Source organism: Carcharodon carcharias, chromosome 17 (genome assembly GCF_017639515.1).
Source record: "Carcharodon carcharias isolate sCarCar2 chromosome 17, sCarCar2.pri, whole genome shotgun sequence".
NCBI lineage: Eukaryota > Metazoa > Chordata > Chondrichthyes > Lamniformes > Lamnidae > Carcharodon > Carcharodon carcharias.
Genome location: NC_054483.1, coordinates 853,921 through 877,562, shown reverse-complemented (window position 1 = coordinate 877,562; position 23,642 = coordinate 853,921). Strand labels below are relative to the sequence as shown.

Below are 23,642 nucleotides of genomic sequence, written 5' to 3'. Positions count from 1 at the left end.
CACTCCACTCCCCCATAGGCCAAGTACCATTTGCACTATAACTAACCAAACCACAATGGAAAAAACAAATATAATGACAAGATTAAAAACAGGTACATGACGTTTCCATCCAACTCCAAGATAATTCAACAAGACTCCAGTTCATCCCTCCAACCTCATGAGCCAATATGACTTCACAGCCTACCACAGATAATTAAGGATGTTACTTTGAGTGCCGCAATACCTTAACCACACAGTTCCCCAAACTGGTTTCGTTTATTGAGAAACAGGTTTATATATGTTAAAGATAAATTTAAAATGAGTGCCCTGCTGTTTGGGATATGAAGTAACTGCAGCCCTGCATTACCTAGCAAGGAGAGAAGTTGATTGAGATTTTACTTGTCGGGAGTCTTTGTCCCACCTGTACTGAAGCAACTTCCACCTCATGTGCAGGGTCACCACAGATAGCTGCATGCACAAAGTACAAATCTGGGAGTCATGCTTCCCTAAACAACATGCTCCTGGTCACAAACTGATGCTTTTGGCAGTGCCAAACATTGCTCAACTTGGGAACATGTATGCACTGAGCTCAGTACAATCATACAGACCAAGAAAGGTTCTTGTATCACTGGCCTCATCAGCATTAAACAGTGATCTGACAAGGTCATACTCCACACACACACGCGCACACACACACGTTGACATTATGCCTGCTCCATTGTAGCAGCAAGTTGGACTTGATCATTAACTCGGTTTAGTATGCAGTTAGTTACGAGTAGTCTTGCTGGAAGGAGTCACGTTCCTAGATATCAGAAATGAATTTGGCAAGCGTCTGATTTATTGCCTATTCATGATAAAAATAAACCTTCTTCCAATCTGCTGACAAACATGTTAGCCTGCTTCCTTGCACCAAGGTTCAAAGTGCTCTTTAGTCTGACTGAAGAAACCAAAAAGAGCAAACTAAATATGCACCGGTTACTTATATTTCATTGCACTGCACCAACACTATAACTACTCAGTAAACAGGACGTTAAGACTCCATTTGGCTCAAGGAGCTAAATGGCCTACTTCTATTTCTTATATTCAAGTCTGGGTTTACAAATATCTACATTTTGAAGCTGTGAATCTCTGCACTAGTGATATGGGTCAGTGCTACTTTGAGGTCCTCAATCTCTTTACTGCAAAGTCCTCCCCGACAAAAAGCCAAGGGGCTAGTTGTTCAGTGTCCTTAAGCAGGCCTCGTGGATACCCTCCCAAAAGCAAAATCCATTTTAGTATACTGTATTCGCTGCTCACAATGTGATCTGCTCTACACCAGGGAGGCCAAATGCAGACTGGGTGACTGCTTTGCAGAACACCTCCATTCAGTTTTGCATGCCCCTAGGCTTCTGGCAGCCAGCCATTTTAATTCTCCACCTTGCCCTCATGCTGACCTCACTAACCTTGGCCTGCTTTCAGTGTTCCGATGAAGCTCAAGGAACAGCACCTCATCTTTCGATTGGGCACTTTACAGCCTTCTGGACTCAATGTTAAGTTTGATCATTTCAGTCCGCTATTTCTCCGCCTTCATTGTTTCATTTTCTTTGCACAAATCAGCCCCACTAAACTCTTTTGTCATTTAATGTCTTCCGCCCCATCAAGGGTCCGGTCAACTACACCTGGTTGGGGAGACGATGGACAGTGATTTGGGGGGGGGGGGGGGTCCTGGATCTACCTTTTTCCTCAACTGAAGCGCTGATATGGAAGGTTCCTGGATGCACTAATGGCCAATGACGTACAGAGATGAGAGAGTTAAAAAGGGATCTTGAGGAGGCTGGGAAATCAGTTTGGATATAGATCTGCCACCTAAACCCCCTTTTGAATAAAAAAATGTTTAACTCAGGGTTCAGCAAATTTTGGCCTGCCCTAGAACATGCTTTCCATCACACCAAAAGCTTGCATAAAGGCTGCACATCAAACGTTTCCAAAAATATCAATTGTAAGCCACAAGAGAGACCAGAAATGATTCTCAGAGGCACTGCAATTATATTTTAAAATACTTTGTTCACCAGCTACCTTGTCCACCCAGACTGGGTTGCTGGGGCCGTTTGCATCAACTCGGGCCACATACTAAAAGTCCACAGAGCCCTTCATCACCTCATCCCTGTATGCTCAAAATAACCTGTTATTAAAATGCAGATTCATAACACTCCACAAAAGGTTTCAACAGAAAATAAGTCGATAAATTCCTTTCAACTGTCTCAGAACGGGGCACCGATTGAGGGCAGTTCTATTTCCAAACTGATTTCTCAGCTTCATTCCTTTCAACCACTCATAGACCAATGTACAGGAAGCGAAGTAGTTTCTGTTTTGATTTGATCATGGCCATTCCCTTTCCAAAGCACAACTTGCGCATTTAGGCACAAGTATAATAAAGTTGGGAAGTTTCATAGCTTTATTTGACCAGCTGATATTGATGATGTCCTTGCTCCTGATTGCTTCATAAGAAATTCCTGCTCGACGTGGGTGCATGGGAGTGGCAGGCAACTACAGCTTCAAAATGGTCACCATCCAATAAATAGCACAATACTCAAAACGGGATGAATGGGACTCAGAATAAGATGTCTCCATCCATCCATGGAATGATGTCCACCACTGCCCCCACACAGTGTGTCTGCTTGCAAGGGTTAAGGAAAAATACACGCCGTGTTGTGAAACCTGATGAAAGCCATCATACACAGCCTCGCCTGAATCTCACTCATATTAGCAGTTTCCTTCTCTATCCATATACCCAACGCTCCAACAGTCCTTGAATATCAATTAGGCTAGCATTAAAAACAGTGGAAATGGATGGAGCTAGCAATGGCAACTCCACTTAAACATCAGCACCCAGCGCATGCAGGAGATACGATGTGACATTCATATCCAACAGGCCGTAGACCAAAGAGCTCACAACAGTGGAGTACATTCCAGCCTGAAACAGAGCTGTTTACAACAAACAGAAACAGATGTATGAATACTGGCATTATAATAAAGGGGCAAGAAACTAAAACAAGTAATGCTTGTGTGCATGTGCTTGAGCTCGGTGCAGAGAAGAACACCACCATTGCCATTTTAACCTAGTTATCACGTCATGTACGTCCAAAGATTATGCAATGGCTCTTTGAGCCAAATGGGAGTGTGCCTGAGCAATAATTGCTGGACCTTGATGATAGTCACTTGGAGTTGAAATCATATACCAAAACGTCAGCCATCTCCATTTTTAGTGATTGAAGAACGAATGGACATTAACAGAATGATACATTCCCAATGGCTATGGCGGGGAGAGGGAAGAGGAGAAAGGGCACTCGCATTCTATAACCTTACAGTTTGCCATTTGCCACCACTGCATCCATGTGAGAACTGTTCTCGTGCTATGCTAGCTTCATCATTCCATGCTAAGTCAGCTCTCTTCCCAGCTAAAATGCATGTTGCATTCATAACCTCTGCAGCCTGATGAAACTTCACAAGTTGACAACAGGAATACACAGTGCTGCTCACGTGGAGTGAAGAGAATTTGTTCAAACAAAATTTGGAACATACTAATTTCCAGGATTGATTTTTGAAAGTGCAAGTGTTAAGGCTTGCTGTCAGCTCTAATACAGCTGTCCTCGCAAGTTTGTAATACTCCTACACCCGACTATCTATGACATTGTCACATGATCTGCAAAGTACACCGCCTTCATCACAACAGGGACCTTTCCACCAGGAGCACCATGTTATCTCATTCAGAAACCTACAGCATACAATCTGAGACCCAATTCTTCACACGTTTTCGAGACTGCAACTGAGATGAACGAAGGCAATTGCCAGTCAGCATTATAGCATCGTCTCACAATTGAAAAATATCCCCAAAATATATAGAAAATTGGAATGCAGATTCTCCGTGCAGCCAATTTAGGGACACATTAGCAGAGAGTGTGTGCAACTCTCTGCAGCTGCCCCAAGTCCACAGAGACCAGAAAAACAACAGGGGTTTTAAACTCAAATAAAATAACAATGAGATCAGCCATCATCTCATTAAATGGCAGAACAGGCTTGAGGGGCTAAATGGCGTCCTTCTGATTTTCAAAGTACTCTTTTGGTCAGGACCTGGTCAATGTTATTCTGTACATTTTAATCACTTCAAATCTCGCCACTCTATCCATGTTCAATATGGTATGCGAACCAGATCCCTGTAGGCTTAAGCAACATGTGTGCCATTGCGATTCTCCCCCATCTTGCACAAATAGGCCCCAACTGGGACAGGTAACCCACCCCCACGAGGACAACTGTCAGAAAACAAACTTAGAAAGGCCATCGACTTGAAACATTAACTCGATTTCTCTCCCCATGGATGCTGCCTGACCTGCTGGGTATTTCCAGAATTTTCAGTTTTTGTTTCAGATTTCCAGCACCTGCAGTATTTTGCATTAAAATATGACGCCTGCTCCCAGACTATCTCAAACCAATAATAGTTAGCGAGAGCTATGAATTTGCTGATGATACAAAGGTAGGGAGTAAGGTAGTAGGAGAGTACGTTGTGAAAAGGACATAGGATATAAGAGCAGGAGTAGCCCATTCAGCCCATCGAGCCTGCTCCACCATTCAAACTGATCATAGATGATCATCTACCATTATGTCACTTTTTCCACTATCGCCATATCCTTTGATATTATTCAGTAGTATCCAGGACTCGATCTTGAACATGCTCAATGACTGAGCCTCCACAGCCCTCAGGGATACAGAATTCCAAAGATTCACCACCCTCTGAGTGAAGAAATTATTCCTCATCTTAGTCTTAAATGGCCTGCTCCTTATTCTGAGATTGTGTCCCCTGGTTCTAGGCCCCTCCCCACCCCCAACAGCAAGAGGCAACATCCTAGCCATATCTACCCTGTCAAGCCTTGTAAGAATTTTGTAAGTTTCAATGAGATCACTGCTCATTCTTCAAAACTCTACAAAATAAAGGCCAAGTTTCCTCAATCTCTCCATAAAACAATCCCGTCATCCCAGGGATTATGACTGCATCATGTAAGTATCAGGATGGTAAAGGTGAAGCAGGTGGATCTTGGCCTGTTCATCTCCCAATTCTTATCTTCTTATGCTGTCCCATGAAGCTATCACACAGCAACTATGCTATAGGGAGTTAAAAGCCACATGGAGGGTCTAAGGAGGCTACATAGGGATTATAGATAGGTTAAGTGAGTGGGCAAAGTGGAGTATAATATGGGCCAATGTGAAATTGTCCATTTCGGCAGGAAGAATAAAAAAGAAGCTCATTATCTAAATGATGAGAGATTGCAGAGCTCGGAGATGCAGAGAGATCTAGGTGTCCCAGTGCACGTGTACGCAGGCACAGCAGGTAATTAGGAAAGCTAATAGAATGTTATTGTTTATTGCAAGGGCAGTTGAAAACAAAAGTAGGGAGATTATGGTTCATTTATACAGGGCATTGGTGAGACACATCTGCAGTACTGTATATAGTATTGGTGTCCTTATTTAACGATGGATGTAAATGGATGCAGTTCAGAGAATGTTTACTAGACTATTACCTGGATTGGGAGGGCTCTCTTATGAGGAAAGGTTGGACAGGCTAAGCTTGTATCCACTGGGGTTTAGAAGAGAAAGCGCTTACTTGATTGAAACATATAAAATCCTAAGGAGTGGACTTGGCAAGGCTGTTTCCTCTTGTGGGAGAATCAAGAATGAGGTGTCACTGTTTAAAAATAAAGGGGTCGTCCATTTAGGACAGAGATAAGGAGAATTTATTTTCCCCTCAGAGGGTTGTGAGTCTTTGGAACTCTTCCTCAAAAAGCAGTTGAGACAGAGGCTTTGAACATTTTTAAGGCAGAGCCAGATAGATTCTTCGCATGCAAGGGGTGAAAGGTTATCAGGGGTAGGTAGGAATGTGGGATTGAGGTTACATTCAGATCAGCCATGATTTTATTGAATGGCAGAGCAGGCACGAGGGACTGAGTAGTATACTCCTGATCCCAATTTGTTTGTATGCTTGTATGAGATATACTAGCATTTGTACGAATCTGAAGAGTTAAACAATAATCCCCCTTAATCAAATGATGCACATCAAGCTGGTTCAAAGCTTTCACTTCACTTCTGCAGTTGATTGGGAACTGAAAAGGGCTGAAGATGCTGTGGTAGATTAAAACTGCATGCAGTACGATCTCAAAGAAGTATACAACCAGGCAGCAAGTGAAATACTGGACAATCCAGCGGATATGTATGTGCTGCAATGTACATTGCTTAATGTGCACTACTTCCCAATGTAACAGTGTTTAACCAGGGCAGTGCTAGATTCACACACAGCACTTGCTGCAGTAATGGCAGGTTCAAAACCCAACCTAAAATGGTGCCTTAACTGACTGACTGCTGTGTTTGCAGACGGAAGATTTTGGGCTTCATTTTTCACTTAAGAAATCCCAATCAACTCATGTTACCTTGGGAGGAATTAACACTTGTTTGGCCTCCTCCCTGTTTTGCTTTGCATTCTCCAAAGGAAACCAGAAGCGTTGAGAACACCAGGTACCAAGCATTAGGAATGTGATGTTTAGGCAACAACATGTTTTAAAACAACTGTCCAACTGAGATGCTCCCTTCCTCCTGTGGGCAGCACCACAGAGATAAGAAAGGGGTTACAGAGCAATTCAATTTGGGGCAAGTGTAGAAGACAGCTCGAGGTCTACGAAAACACAGCAGTGGTGTGAGACGGAGTGATCAGGTACCCGCAGCTTATTGCAAATCAGTGATCTCAAACCATCTGTAGAGCTAGGTACATGTTTAGAGTCAGCAGCTGTACACATACACAGCATCTGATTGAATACTTGGCCCAAGCTCTTTCTCTTGCAGGTATTTCTAAGCAAATTGCGCACAAACAAATCAGCTATTTCAAAATAGCCGCATGCTCAATATTTCTGATGAAAGGGATACTTTTGTCGGCTTGTAATACTTGGGATGGTGAGGCAAGCAGCCCAGGCCGAGTTCTGCTCTGAAGGGAGCTTGAAGACCAGTTAAAGGCTTCAGTCAAAACCCACATATAAAAATGGTTAGGAGAAAGCAGTGCAGTGAGGAAATAATCCAACGAATAGATGTGGGTGGATGCAGCATCAATCCCTTCCATCACTGGATTACTCATTTCACTCATGTGTCTATGAGGGGGTCCAGAACAGAGACAAACAAAGGAGTGATCATCCAACGTGGGAACTTTCTACTGTGCTTTTCTTGGCAATTAACCACAACCAGCGGGAGTATGATACAAGAAGCAGTGTGTCCATCTGACCATCTTGGAACGTAGGTGGTGTGTAGCATATTGGAGAGTGCGTAGGTTCAATACAGGGGAGAGTTTGGAAAGGCTACCTATAGAAATTCTCTAGTGTGTAGGAATGCTTCCAGAAATGTCCTGATCTTTCAATATTAACCCCTGTATCCCAAGAAGCAATCAGTGCTCTGCCCGCAGTCTTAATTTAAAAAAGGCACAATTTCATCCCCTTTTTTGTTAAAGATTTGGTAGGATGCAGTAGCTTCCACAAGTAACCCTACATTTGAAAACCTGAACATTGGGTGTCATCTATTCAACACTGTTACATTGGGCATCACAGCCTGCCAAGAACGGACACTTTCCAGGAGCAGTCAAGTGAATAGTGATAAGGAGTAGTCATTCTACATCAGGCAGGGTTGGCAGGGGGTGGGGTGGGGTGGGGGGTACGGTGGAAAGAATGAACAAAGCAGTACATAGCCCTGCAATGGCTCTGTATAGCTTAATACCACAGGAAAGAGCACATTAACCACAAACTTATCTGATGCTTTACTGCAGCGACAGATGGTTTTTACATGCTGGATAGATAGAAATTCACATCTAAAATGGGATTTAGGCTTCTGCTGTTTAGGAATGTGGCATTAGTGGATGAAATGGCACATTCATGCTGCACCAGGCGCTCGCTTCCTCTCACAGCTCAAACCTTATTGCTGCATTCCACAGGGTTGAGTTTATACCATTTTACAACAATCATTGACAACATCAATATCTGGACATCAATACAACCATTTATCATGGAAAAAATATGCCCCATTTCTGTTATGGAGCAATCAATGGCTCAGAATAACAGCCAGTTATTGCATTCCCCATTATTAATGCATACATTGCCCAACTACATAAGTGATACCCCGCTTTTTGCAAGTTGCCACAAGCTGTTGAACCACTTGCTGTTAGTCCGGTGAAAAGACTCACTCACGCCACGCCACCCCACCCCCCTCCAACTCAACACTATTTTTAAGAAATGGCTGGATTTGCACATTAAACTTCCCGCCAAAAGTTCAGGATGGTACTCGACAGTGCTACGACCACATCATTGTTCATGCAACACCAATGAATCCTGAAAGAGAACAATTGAAACTGTGGCGTCCCCTCCCTACATCGAGCAAATCACGGCACAAACATTTATCCCAGTTGAAAGATGAGGGGGAAATTATCTAATTCAGGGAAAACCCTTGAGATATTCTGCTCCAGCAAACTGTGGGGCAAGGTTTTGGTGGTGTGTCACCCAATGCTCTTAATGATACAGTTCCATCACTCTTGATCAGCATCAGTAGCATCTGCTACTGCAAAGAGTTTTTTAATAAAGTACACAGCCCACAGTTCCCACAACTCGTGCGTACCTAAGACACAACACTACCAGCATTGTGTCCCAAAGTAATGGATTAATCATTCTGAGGTGTGGAAATGGTGAGCTGCAAAACAGAAGACTTGATGTGACTTGCATTAATAACATGTGTAACATGCATAAATCACACCAGCGTAGGATCGCAACTAGTGTTGCTTTTGGGTCAAACACCTAATTTATTATTTTTTTGAATCTGAAGCAAATGACAGAGATTGCTTACTACGATTAGCCAGAACTCTATTACCGGCAATAAAACAGACAATATTGGAAATACTCAGCAGGTCAGGCAGTACCTGTGCTGGGAGAAACTGAGTACAGAGTACACTGCCTGAACTGCACATTTGCAGCAATTTGATTTGGGGTTACCGTGATGGTATAAGGCGAACCAGATGGACGTTCCAATAATCCCTATGTTACACATACCTGACATTTTCGGTTTAGATATGCTTCCTCAATAAATAATTAACCACCTATTGTCAAGTACATTAACGAGTGCTATTCTGATATCAGGCCAGGACAGAATTATAATTTTAACCGATTACAGTGACATGCAATGTAAAAGAACCCACTGTACAATTCTAAAGAAGAGTAGGGTGTCCTCACCAATATTTATCCCTCAAACACCATCATTAAAACAAATTAACTGTTCATTATCACATTGCTGTCTGTGGGAGCTTGCTGTGTGCAAATTTGCTTCCCACAGTACAACAGTGACTACATTTCAAAAAGCACTTCATTGGCTGTAAAGTGGTTGGATGTGCTGACGTCACGAATGGCTCCATATTAATGCAAGTCTTGCTTATTTTTATCTGAATGGTGAAGTAGATTTTCTTGAGAGAATCTGCAAGGCTATTTTGACACTAGCCAGAAAAAGAACTTTGACAGTCATCTGAAATCCAATATTAAACTTGTTTTTTTAAAACTTTCGGGGGGTTCATTGCTATACAGGCAGTTTACAGTATAACTGCTGGAAAGGATGTTAAACAGGCAGTTTACAGTATACCTGTTGGAAAGTGTGTTATACAGGCAGTTTATAGTATAACCACTGGAAACGATTATATACAGGCAGTTTACAATATAACTGCTGAAAATGACACATAATTAAGCTGTTGAAGCACACATTCATCAAGAACTAATCTCCAGTCGATGATCAGGAGGTCAGTGTGAAAATGTATATTATAGAGTATTAAACTAACAACGCAGTTACACATTAACATTCCGACTCATCCCAAATAGCCTTCAATCAGCCTACCTGTTTTTTTCCATTTCATTGTGTGTTGACCTGGGAAAAAGAATTAAGACAGGGATTATAATCCATTCAGCCTGTGATCGACTACACTTTAAAATAGGCTACTACAAAACATACAGGTTTAAAGATGCTCTCTTTTCTTTTACCCTTGCATCACTATTAGAACAAAGTACCATTTGTCCTGAATAAAATCCAAGAATTTGAAATTTTGTGGGTGAAAACTGATGTCCTCACATTAGAATTGGATTCACTAAACAAAACGCTACACGATACTAATGACAAAATGTCTGCAAAACATTATACCACAAATCACAGGACCCACTTCAAGCTGAAATTTGCTGCTTTGAAGTCACGACCAGAAGCTATTTTGTGGTTCACAGGTTATAGTTAAGCTCTGATATCTGGTTGCTCAATGCTTGAGTTTCAGCATTTAACACACTTCTTTTCATGTGTGAGGAATTTGCCTGTGATGCCAGGGAATGCTGCCTTCTCCATGGGAGTGAGAGGAAACTGGTTTAAAATCAACTTTAAATAGCAAAGGAATCAGTTGCATTTTAACACTCCTTCCCTTCCAGTTGCAAAACAAACAGTTCCTTAAACATTTGGATGTTTTATATAGTCACCCCATCAATTTGCTGGCAATAAACCTTTAATGTACATTCACTATATGCCAGCAAACCATACCAGTGTAAAAACAATCATTTAAACTTATCCTACAATGTGCAGAACCCAGCCACTAAATCTGAACTGCATCTGGAGTGCTGTACAGTTTTGGTCTCCTTACTTAAGCAAGGACATAATTGCATTAGAGGCAGTTCAGAGAAGATTCACTCAACTGATTCTGGGATAAAGGGGTTATCTTACAAGGAAAGGTTATGAGCAGGTTGGGCTTATACCCACTGGAGTTTAGAAGAATGAACATATGAACAAGGAGGAGTAGGCCATTCAGCCCCAAGAACCTGCTCCACCACTTAATAAGATCATGGCTGATCTGCTAGTAACCTGAAATCTGCATTGCACCTACCCCCGATAACCTATCACCCCCTTGCTTACCAGGAACCTATCCACCTCTGCCTTAAAAGTATTCAAAGACTCTGCTTCTACCACAAGAGGTGATTTTATTGAAATATAAAATTCCTGAGGGGACTTGACTGGGGTTTCCTCTAGTTGGAGAGTCTAGAACTAGGGGACACAGTTTAAAAATTAGGGGTCTCCCAATTAAGACCAAGAATTTTTTTCTCTAAGGGTCGTTAGCCTGTGGAACTCTCCTCCCTAGAGAGCAGTGCAGGCTGGGTCACTGAATATACTTAAGGCTGAGCTGGATAGATATTTGATCCATACGGGAGTCAGAGGTTACAGGGAGCAGGCAGGAAAGTGGAGTTGAGGCCACAATCAGATCAGGCACGATCGTATTGAATGGAGGAGCAGGCCACGGGGCCAAATGACCTACTCCTGCTGCTATTTATTGTATTCCTATGTTGAACCATTTGCTTGGTTGATGAGTTACCAAGGCCATCAAAATAAACCAACCCTCCTGCCTGATGAGGAACTTAAAAAAAGTCAGTATATCCCCTCACAATCAGCTAAACATAGAGTCGTAGGAAATAGGAGCAGCAGGCGGACAATCAGCCAACCTGCTCCGTCATTGATCTACTACCTCAACGCTATTTTCCTGCACTATCCCTATATCCCTTAATATCTTTTAAATCTAGAAATCTATCGATTTCTGTCTTGAACATGCTCAATGACTGAGCCTCCACAGCTCTCTGGGCTAGAGAATTCCAAAGGTTCACCACCCTCTGAGTGAAGAAATTCCTCCCCATCTTAGTCCTAAATGGCCAACCTCTTATTCTGAGACTGTGTTCCCTGGTTCTAGACTCCACCCCGTCCCCCCCATTCAGCCAAGGAAAACATTCTTCCTGCACCCACCCTGTTGTGCCCTAAGAATTCGATACACTTCAACGAGGTCACCTCTCATTCTTCAAAACTCTGGAGAATGCAGGCCCAATCTCCTCAATCTTTCCTGATAGGACAATCTTGCCATCCCAGGAAACAGTCCGCTGAACCCTTGTTGCACTCCCTCTATTGCAAGTATATCCTTCCTCATGTAAGGGGACCAAAACTGTACACAATATTCGAGGTGTAGTCTCACAAAGGCAGTATACAATTGCAGCAGATTTCCTTACTCCTGCACTCAAATCCTCTTACAATAAATGCCAACATACCATTAGCCTTCCAAATTGCCCACTGCGCCTGCATGTCAGCTTTCAGTGACTCATCAACAAGAACACCCAGATCCCTTTGGACATCAATCTCTCGGCATTTAAGAAATACTCTGCATTTCTGGTTTTCCTACCAAAGTGGATAACTTCACATTTTTCCACATTGTATTCAATCCGCCAAGTCCCTGCCCACTCACTTCACCTGTCTAAATCCCCCTGAAGCCACTTTGCATGCTCTTCACAACTCACAGGCCCATCCAGTTTTACAAATTCTACAGCCTCAGCATTAAGGCAAACAGTTTTATTGAGACAAAGCAAATGTGCGTGCATGCATGCAAAAAAGTGGCAGCAAGACTCAAATGGGGACAGAGAGCATTAAAAGATGCGGAGGCTCAGACAACAGGCCAATTCAACTGGTTGGCAACAAGTGCGGTCAAACTAAAACCAAAGATGGAACGAGTGGGTTGGGACTTGCAGCAGCTGAGGCAATTATTACTTGTCTCAAAAAGGTGAGGTGATTTTCACTTGTGAAGGTGCCAACGGACAGTTCCACAACTGAAATACACTTGAAGATACACATGTCTCCAGTTGGTTGCCATGGACTGTTCCTCACACACCTTCGCCCCTTCATGGGCTTCCCTCCTCCGAAGTTCCGAACGTCAGCCCTGCTTATGAATGAGTTCGAGTTTTCTCACAAGGAGGGAAACAAAGGTCTCTCCCATTGTGTCCCTCCCAACGCAAGTGATGCTCCAGAATCAACAGCTGATCTTTCCTCAAAGAGGGAGTTGTGGAGAATCATATTTGCTCCCAGAGTCTGTTCACAGATTGAGTGAAAAACAGAAGAGGCAAATTTCATTACAGTCTTAAAAAGAAAACTTTGCTTTACCCCTTAACTCTTTCAGAGTCAAACAATTAAACTAAATTAACAAAATGAGGGATAAAGTAAACATAGTCCCTAAGTTAGATTAGCTGTAAAACCAAAGACAAAGTTTAAAGAAAACTTACAAACATTAAATCAAAATGTGATTAAGAGGGTCGATAAAGCACTCCAGCCCCCGCAGTGCCCACTTCGACGGTGCCGGCAGACACCGCGTGCTCCCTCTCCAGGGACACCCAGACGTGAACATAGCCGCGGAAGAGAGGCAAACAGTCAGGTGGGACAACACTCTCGATTACCCGCTGCCTGGACCTGTTAATGGCTAACTTGGCCAGGCCCAGGAGCAGGTTCACGAGGAGGTCCTCCTCCTTCCCGGCCCCCCTCCGCACCGGGTGCCTGTAGATCAGAAGTGGACTGAAGTGCATTAAGTGCTTTACCCCTTAAACATAAAGTCGAAATGAATCTAAGCTCTGAACATACACTCAAAAATAACAAATCCTACCATTCAATTCATGACTCATCCTTCAATCTACAATCGAAGTTTGGCAACAGTAAACTGGGTTGCTGTCATGCCCAGTACTTGTTTTTTTAAATCAGGCAACCGGAAGTGAAAGAGCCATTTAAATGCCAAACCAGTCAGATTACTAGTATGGTGTTTCGTGCAATAAAAATGAAGTTGTGAACATGTAAATAGTGGCAGACTAAATCCATTCATATTCAAAATTGGTCCTTTCAAAGACAGGAGTGAATGTTAATTCAGCTTTTTTCTCTTTTTAAGATTGGCAGGTTCCCATAGATCAAAGAGCAAGGAAAGTAAAAAGTCAGTTTTATCTTGGAAAGGGCTCAGGGCCTCAGATCATATCAGTATCATATTGAATCTAAACTGCAATAAGCACGCCGACAACATGAAGAGAAAGTGAATGAATGGAGTTCAATTTAAATGTTAAAAAACGCAAGAGCTGCATAAAGATCAAACAAAGTAACGAAGATGTAATTTTTAAACATACCAGTTTCCTAAAATCTAACATTTTGCTCAATTCCTCATCCATATACATATTCTTTACATTTATCTTGCTTTTAAACACACTGATGCCAATATCAGTCTGAAGGGTAATTCCTCACCCCAATGCCCAGTCCAGGATCACCCTCTGGCCCAGCACTGGGGAGAAGGATAAATAAACTACAAATTTAATCCCTAAACAGTGGCAGGGCCAAACTGGGTCCAACTCAAGCATCTTGCTATACAACGAGCTCAACATCGAGTTAACCCCAGAGTGACAGCCTTGTTATTAAATCAGCCTGATTCTGCAGGACAGTGAGACAATTTAATCCTCACAACAGTGTGAGAGGAGGATGTGAATCCCACGATACTGGTGGTGGTGGTAGTAGTGGGGTGGGGGGATGGGGGGGGGGGGGGAGGTGGGTGGGGGGGGGGGGGGGGGGGGGAAAGAAGAATTACATTTCTTTTAAAAATCGGGATGATATTGTGGATCCTTGAGGAGTTTCTGAGGTCAGGTTATCATGGGATGTTGGGGACAAGTGGGTGGGGGAGAGACACAGAGGCGAGGTATTATGGAGTCTGAGGGAATGGGGGTAATCTGGTAACCTAGGAGGGTAAGGGTAGGGGCAGGTGGGTTGCTGAAGAGAGTTTCAGGGTGGGTTAGTCTGGGATTCAGGAGGGAGGAGGGTTTCGTCATTGGTCCTGGAGGGAGACAAAGTGATGGGGGGGGAAGAGAGAGGATGGACATTACCCCAGTGCACACCCCGCCACGTTTACCTGCTCCCCGCTCTCTTCTTGCTTTTCTTTTTCCTTTTGCTACCGGTCTCCTCGCTCCGGTGGGGGGGCAGGGATGCATAACCATGCTCAGCCTCTGGGGGTCGGGGAAATAGAGACAGACAGAGAGACCATCAGTGTGAGTGAACACAGAGACCTCATCAACCCATGCCGCTCAGGATTATTTACCACCTCCCCGCTGCAGGGATTACAAAGCCATGCATCCCTGGAATTGTTTACTCCACACACAAGCTGCTCCGGATTGCTGAGCACCTTCCCACACCTTCTCCCCCGGGCTGTTAGCTGCCCAGGTTATATTTACCACCACCTTCTCTTCTCCCCCCCAGGTCATATTTACCTCTCTCTCTCCCCATGGCGGGTTATATTTACACCCCTTCTCTCTTCCCGATGTTACATTTTTCTCTCTCTACCCAGGTTATATTTACCTCTCTGTCTCTCTACCCAGGTTATATTTACCTCTCTGTCTCTCTACCCAGGTTATATTTACCTCTCTCTCTACCCAGGTTATATTTACCTCTCTCTCTCTCTCTCTACCCAGGTTATATTTACCTATCTCTCTCTCTACCCAGGTTATATTTACCTATCTCTCTCTCTACCCAGGTTATATTTACCTCTCTCTCTCTCTACCCAGGTTATATTTACCTCTCTCTCTCTCTACCCAGGTTATATTTACCTCTCTCTCTACCCAGGTTATATTTACCTCTCTCTCTACCCAGGTTATATTTACCTATCTCTCTCTCTACCCAGGTTATATTTACCTATCTCTCTCTCTACCCAGGTTATATTTACCTATCTCTCTCTCTACCCAGGTTATATTTACCTCCCTGTCTTTCTACCCAGTTATATTTACCTCTCTCTCTCTCTCTACCCAGGTTATATTTACCTCTCTCTCTATCTACCCAGGGTATATTTACCTCTCTCTCTATCTACCCAGGGTATATTTACCTCTCTCCCTACCCAGGTTATATTTATCTCTCTCCCTTTACCCAGGTTAAATTTAAATTTATATTTATCTCTCTCCTCACCCCCACCCCAGGTCATATTTATTTCTCTCTCCCTCTCTCTCTGGGTTATATTTACCTCTTCACCTCTCACTCTGCCTCCCTCTCTCCAGGCATCTTTATCTCATCTCCCCAAATGTATTTAGTATCCTCCTCCCTGGGCATATCTAAGCCCCCCATCCCCGGGCATAGTTACCCTTGCGGTCCCCAGTGTATTTACCCCCTCTCAATCCCAGGGCGTATTTACCCCCCTCAATCCCCAGGCGTATTTACCCCCCTCAATCCCCAAGTGTAATTACCCCCCCCACCAATCCTCCGTCGTATTTTCCTCCCCCCATCCCCGGGATTGTTTAACCCCCATCCCCAGGCATATCGACCTCCCTTCCACCCCCTCCTCCCCAAGCATACATAGCCACCAGCCGTATTTAGGCACCCCTCCCCCGGCGTATTTAGACACCCTCCTTCCACTGGGTATATCTAACCCCACCACCCCCTCCTCGGGCATATGTAGCCACTGTGTGTATTTAGACACACCCCTCCCCTCCTGGGCACGTGTATCCCCACCCCCTCCCCTCTCGGGCACATTTACCACCTCCCCCCCCCCCCCCCCGGCACATTTACCCCCCGCAGCAGGTACATGTATCCCCACCCTCTCCCCTCTCGGCACATTTATCACCCCTCTTCCCTCCCCTTCCGGGCACATTTACCACGCCCCCCCCCCCCCAGGTATATTTACCCCACCCCCTCTCCAGGTATATTTACACCCCCCTCCCCTCCCCGGGTATATTTAACCCCCCCCTCCCCTCCCTGGGTATATTTACCCTCCCCCTCCCCTCCCCGGGTATATTTGCCCCCCCCATGTACATTTACCCCCTGGGTATATGTACCCCCTCCCTCCCCGGGTATATTCACCTCCCTCCCTCCCCGGGTATATTTAGTCCCCCCCCCCCCCCCCGGGTATATTTACCCCCCACTCCCCCCTCCGGGTATAATTACCCCCCCTCCCCGGGTATATTTGCCCCCCCCGGATATATTTACACCCCTCCCTCCCCGGATATATTTACCCTCCCCGGGTATATTCACCACCCCCCCTCTCCCCTCCCCTCCCCGGGTATATTTACCACCACCCCTTCCCCTCCCCGGGTATATTTACCCCCCCGGGTATATTTACCCCCTCCCTCCCCCGGTATATTTACCCCTCTCGGGTATATTTACCCCCCTCCCTCCCCAGGTATATTTACCCCCTCCCTCCCCAGGTGTATTTAACCCCCCCCCGGGTATATTTACCCCCTCCTTCCCTGGGTATATTTACCCCCCTCCCTCCCCGGGTATATTTACCCCCCTCCCTCCCCGGGTATATTTACCCCCCCCCCTCCCCGGGTATATTTACCCCCCCCCTCCCCGGGTATATTTACCCCCGCCCTTCCCCGGGTATATTTACCCCCTCCCCGGGTATATTTACCCCCCTTCCCTCCCCGGGTATATTTACCCCCCCTTCCCTCCCCGGGTATATTTACCCCCCCTTCCCTCCCCGGGTATATTTACCCCCCCTTCCCTCCCCGGGTATATTTACCCCCCCTTCCCTCCCCGGGTATATTTACCCCCCCTTCCCTCCCCGGGTATATTTACCCCCCCCCCTTCCCCGGTATATTTAACCCCCCCCTCCCCGGGTATATTTACCCCCCCCCCTTCCCCGGGTATATTTAACCCCCCCCCTTCCCCGGGTATATTTAACCCCCCCCCTTCCCCGGGTATATTTAACCCCCCCCCCTTCCCCGGGTATATTTAACCCCCCCCCCCTTCCCCGGGTATTTTTAACCCCCCCCCCTTCCCCGGGTATATTTAACCCCCCCCCCCCTCCCCGGGTATATTTAACCCCCCCCCTTCCCCGGGTATATTTAGCCCCCCTCCCCGGGTATATTTAGCCCCCCTCCCCGGGTATATTTACCCCCCTCCCCGGGTATATTTACCCCCCTCCCCGGGTATATTTACCCCCCCTCCCCGGGTATATTTACCCCCCCTCCCCGGGTATATTTACCCCCCCTCCCCGGGTATATTTACCCCCCCTCCCCGGGTATATTTACCCCCCCTCCCCGGGTATATTTACCCCCCCTCCCCGGGTATATTTACCTCTCTCTCTTCGCTCCAGATACTGTGCGGCCTGGATGAGGAGCTCGATGTGCTGAGCCCCGGGCATGGTGCAGGTGCAGGTGCGGGTACCGAAGGCGGGGGGGACAGAGTGTGTGAGTGAAGCCCGGACAGAGAGGGGGACAATGATTCCCTGGGCTACTCTCCGGCCGCTGTCCCCGGAGCTGCCTCTCTCTTTCTCTCTCACCCCGATCACAAACACAAACCGCCGTCGCTGCCACTCGGCCTGACCTGCCCCCTGCCCCGCCCCCGCGCCCGCCCATTGGCCGCCCCGTCTGCCTGCCCGCCTTCGCTCCGTCCCGATTGGTCTCCGCCGCTGCCGATCACTCCTCCCGTCACCTGACCCGCCCGACTGTTTAAAAACAGGGCGCTCGTCCCGCCTCCGCTCCCCATTGGCCTATTCGGATCGCGCCCCGCCCCCACACTCCGTCGTCTCCCTGTCGCCCGTTGGCCAAGCAGGCTGTCCGTCCGCCCCGCGCATCCATGCTTGGCTGCACGGACAACTGCCTGACGTCACGAAGGGGGTTTATGATTGGCCGGCCGCAGTGAAGTAATGCAAGATCTCGGCCAATCAGCAGCCAACGGTTTCCCGTGTCTCCAAAGGACAGTAATGACGCATGCGCAGGGAGCTGGGGAACTCCTGTCAATGCACAGAAGAGGCCATTCAGCTCATTACTCCCTCTGCTGGCTCCATCCAATTTGTCCCAATCCTCCTGCAAAACGTCCTCTTCAAAGTATTTATCCAATCCCCTTTGAAAGTTTTTATTGAATCTGCTTCCATCACCCTTTCATAGAAAATGTAACCCACAGGAACAGGAAGAGGCCATTCAGTCCTTCAAGCCTGTTCCACCATTCAACCAGATCACGGTTGACCTGCGATCTAATTCCATCCAGCTAACTTTTCCCCATAGCTCTTAATGCCTGAGGCAAATGAAAATCGCTCTCCAGCATCAATTGCTGTTTGTGGGCGATAATTCCAAACTCCCACCACCCTTTGTGTGTTTTTTAAAATCCATTCAGGGGATGTGGGCTTTATTGCCCATCCCTAGTTGCCCTTGAGAAGGTGGTGGTGAGCTGTTTTCTTGAGCCGCTGCAGTCCATGTGGTGTAGGTACACCCACAGTGCTGTTAGGGAGTCAGTTCCAGGATTTTGACCCAGCGACAATGAAGGAACGGTGATATATTTCCAAGTCAGGATGGTGAGTGACTTGGAGGAGACCTTCCAGGTGGTGGTGTTCCCATCTATCTGCTGCCATTGTCCTTCTAGATGGTAGTGGTCGTGGGTTTGGAAGATGCTGTCAAAGGAGCCTTGGTGAAAACCTAAAGTGCATCCTGTAGATGGTACACACTGCTGCGACTATGCGTTGATGGTGGAGGGAATGAATGTTTGTGGATGAGGTGCCAATCAAGTGGGCTGCTTTGTCTTGGATGGTGTCAAGCTTCTTGAATTGAGCTGCACTCATCTAAGCAAGTGGAGAGTATTCCATCACACTCCTGACTCGTGCCTTGTAGATGGTGGACAGGTTTTGGGGAGTCAGGAGATGAGTTACTCGTTGCAGAATTCCTAGCCTCTGACCCACTCTTGTAGCCCACGGTATTTATATGGTTAGTCCAGTTCAGTTTCTGGTCAATGGTAACCCCCAGGATGTTGATAGAAGGGCATTCAGCGATGGTAATGCCGTTGAATGCCAAGAGGTGATGATCAGATTCTCTTTTGTTGGAGACGGTCATTGCCTGGTACTTGTGTGGTGCGAATGTTACTTTCCACTTGTCAGCCCAAGCCTGGATATTGCCCAGGTCTTGCTGCAGTTCGACATGGACTGCTTCACTGTGTTGAAGTGTTTCCAAATTTCACTCCCCAAAGCTCTAATTTTCAGACTATGCCCCCTAGTCCTAGACTCCCCAAGCTGTGGAAATAGTTTCTCCCTATCTACCCCATTTCTTCCCCTAAATAGCTCGAATTTTGATCAAATCAGCCCTTAACCTGCTGAATTCCAGGGAATACAGCTCTAATTCCTGTTGCCTCGCTCTGTAATTTAACACTTGGGGTCAGGTATCATTCTGCATTCCCTCCATATCCTTCCGAAGGTATAACACCTAGAACTGCTCACAGTTCTAGTTCCGCTCACAGGAATTTTCAGATTGGCACTTTTCTGGTTTAGGAGTGAGCTGTGTGCAAATTTCTAGGATACAACTCACACGCGAGCCAGGATTTCCCGGCGGGGGTGAGTGGGAGCGGCCGTGAAACAGGGTGCCGCCCGTGATTGGGCCCTGACCGCGATTTCACGCTGGCTGGCCAGAATTGCGCACTGCAATGCTGTGCATTGCCAGGAGGAGGGCTGGCGCGTCTGCGCCCGGGTGCGCGCAGTAAAAGCACCCTGAGCCACAGAGCTGCCTCAGGGAGCTGAAGATTTTTAAAGTAAAAAATAAAGAACTGAAAAATGTTGTGAACATGTCCCCTCATGTGACTCTGTCATGTGAGCTGGGACCTGTTAGAAATTAGTTTGTAAAACTTTTAAATCACTGATCGAAACCTCATCCTGCCCGTAGACAAGGTTTCGCAAAAGATCCAAAAGCCCCTGGACAACTCGCCTGCCAACCATCCGAAATATCGCATCGGGACGCTCGTCCGATGTCATCCCGCGTCATTGTGTGCTTGTTTGGGTCAGGCAGCATCCACCCGATGAGTGAAACATACTGTCCATGGAATTATAGCATGGCTGCAGCACAGAAGAAGGTTATTCAGCACATTGAGTCTGCACTGGCTCTCTGCAAGATCAATTTAGCGAGTCCAACGAGAAAGGAGGCACTGTGGATCTAGGCTGAATAAATTGGAGTCAAAAGTTAGCAGGAAAAACAGTGGCTGAACAATGGGCTATCTTCAAAGAAGAGATGGTTTGGGCCCGGTCAAGGTTTTTCCCTCAAAAGGGAAAGGTAGGGCAAACAAATCCAGAGCTCCCTGGATGACAATGGAGGTAGAAATTAAAATAAAGAAGAAAAAGTGTGCTTATGACAGGTGTCAGATAAAAAGTACAATTGAGAACCAAGTGGAATACAGAAGCTTCAGAAGGGAGGTGAAGAAGCAAATAAGAGAAGCAAAGGGAGAGTATGAAAAGAGACTGGCAGGGAATCCCAAAGTCTTCTATGGGCATATAATAATAAAAGGGTGGTAAAAGGAGGAGTAAGGCCGAGTAGGGACTAAAAAGGGGATTCACACATGGAGACAGGGGGCACGGCCAAGGTATTAAATTAATACCCTGATCTGTGTTTACGAAGGAAGAAAATGCTACCCAAGCCACAGTGAAGGAGGGGGAAATTCAGTCACTGGAAGGGTTTAAAATTGATAAGGAGGTGGCATTGGATAGACTATTAAAAGTTAACAAGGCACCAGGACTGGATGAGATGCATCCAAGGATACAGAAGAAAGTGGGAGTGGAAATTGCAAAGGCACTGGCTGGAATTTTTCAGTCTTCCTTAGGCTCAGAGATGGTGCCAGAGGACTGGACAATTGCAAACATGACACCTTCAAAGAAGGGTGTAAGGATAAGCACAGCAACTACAGACCAGTCAGTTTATTTTTGGTGGTGTGGAAACATCCAGAAACAATAATTCAAGATAGAATTAATAGTCACATGGACAAATACGAGTTAATTAAGGAGAACCAGCATGGATTTGTTAAGAGAAAATTGTGTTTAACTAACTTGCTCTAGTTTTTCCAAGGTGTAACAGAGAAGGTTGATGAGGGCAATGCTGTTGATGTGGTGTACATGGACTTCCAAAAGGCATTTGAGACAGTGTCACAGAGCAGACGTTATAGCTCATGGAATAAAAGGGACAGTAGCAACATGGATACAGAATTTGCTGAGTAACAGGAAACAGAGAATAGTGTTTAATGGATGTTCTTTGGGCTGGAATCATTCTTCTAAATATTTTCTGCATCTTTGCTAAAGCCTTCACATCCTTCCTAAAGTGTGGTGCTCAGAACTGGACACAATACTCTTTTGAGGACGAACCAGTGTTTTATAATTTCCTTGCTCTTGTACTCTATGCATCTGTTTATAAAGCCCGCATTGGAATTGTACTCTCTGTTTTAAATTGCCTCTCCTCATTCTTCCTACCAAAATATATGTACAAACATGTGAATTAGGAGCAGGAGGAGGCCACTCGGCCCCTTGAGCCTGCTTCCCCATTCAATAAGATCATGGCTGATCTGATTTTAACCTCAACCCCATATTCCTGCCTCCCCCCCCGATAACCTCTCACCCCCTTGCTTATCAAGACTCTATCTACCTCTGCCTTAAAAACATTCAAAGGCTCTGCTTCCACCACCTTTTGAGGAAGAGAGTACCAAAGACTCATGGTCCTCTAAGAGAAAACATTTTTCCTCATCTCTGAACTAAGTGGGTGACCCTTAATTTTAAACAGTGACCTCTAGTTCTAGATTCACGCACAGGAGTAAACGTCCTCTCCACATCCACCTTGCCAAATTCCCTCAGGATCTGATATGTTTCAATCAAGTCGCCTCTTACTCTCCTAAACTCCAGGGGATCCAAGCCCAGCCTGTCCAACCTTTCCTCAGGAGACAACCTTCCCATTCCTGGTATTAATCTTGTAAAGCTAGAAAAATATGCCACTTAGCATTCCTCTGCACTTAAATGTCATCTGCTCATGCCCCCTTGAGGTCTATCACAGGGGGAGATGGTGATGTATTGGTATTGCCACTGGCAACCCAGGGTAATGCTCTGGGGACCTGGGTTCAAATCCCACCATGGCAGAAATTTGAATTCAATAAAATTCTGGAATTAAAGGCCTAATTATTGATTATTATAAAAACCCACCTAGTTTACTAATGTCCTTTAGGGGAAGGGAAATCTGCCATCCTTATCTGGTCTGGGCCTACATGTAACTCTAGACCCACAGCAATGTGGTTGGCTCTTAAAAGCTGTCTGGAATGGCCTAACAAGCCACTCAATTCTCAAGGGTAATTAGGGATGGGCAATAAATGCCAACAATGCCCCCATCCCATTAATGAATTAAAAAAACACTTCCAAGTCATGTGCCAACTGCAGATTTTTAATGGTGTCCTTTTTAATGAGCCAAGTCATTAATATGTATCAAAAGAAAGCAGTTCCAGTCCCAGATGGCCACATAGTCTTCCCCAAGTGATGGTCTTAGTGCTTTCTCAATATAAAAACTTTCTCAATATACTAAACTTCACAACTGATTCAGCCTCAGAGGGAGTACTGTGGGCTATTGCAAGCCCCCACACTGAAGGAAATACATCAAGGCCTTAGAAAGGGTACAGAGGAGGTTTACCAGGATGTCCCCCAGGGATGAGGAACTTCAGTTACAAGGAGAGATCGGAAAAGTTAGAACGGTTCTCCTTGGAACAGAGAAGGTTAAGGGCTTCTGATAGACAAAAGCTATTCCCTATGGCAAGCGGGTCAATAGAGGTCAGGAATTCAAATTCATCATCAAACACATACAGAGAGGAGATGATAGTTTTGTCACTCAAGAGAGTTGTCGGCATCTGGAACTCTCTACCTGAAAAAGGTGGTGAAAGCTGATTGGATGAATCATTTTGAAGGTGGGGGGGGTGTTGAGCAGGTATTCGAGGATGAGTACAGATGCCCACGAGTCTTTCCAAGAGCTAACACAGGCACGGGGCGGGGAGGGGGGTGGGGGTGGGGGGGGGAT

General features: G+C 45.7%; 1 protein-coding gene across 2 annotated transcripts in view; it reads right to left on the bottom strand.

Moving 5' to 3' along the window:
- mxd1 (MAX dimerization protein 1) overlaps positions 1–18,171 on the bottom strand; it is a 31,762-nt gene extending 13,591 nt beyond the window's left edge. For both annotated transcript variants that reach the window (XM_041209693.1, XM_041209694.1), the window contains exons 1-3: positions 17,929–18,171; positions 14,780–14,873; positions 9,907–9,936 (exon numbers count right to left, since the gene is read on the bottom strand). In XM_041209693.1, the coding sequence (XP_041065627.1) occupies positions 9,907–9,936; positions 14,780–14,873; positions 17,929–17,995 (191 nt within the window). In that variant the 5' untranslated portion in view covers positions 17,996–18,171. The remainder of the gene's footprint in view (positions 1–9,906; positions 9,937–14,779; positions 14,874–17,928) is intronic.
- Positions 18,172–23,642: the final 5,471 nt, after the last annotated feature.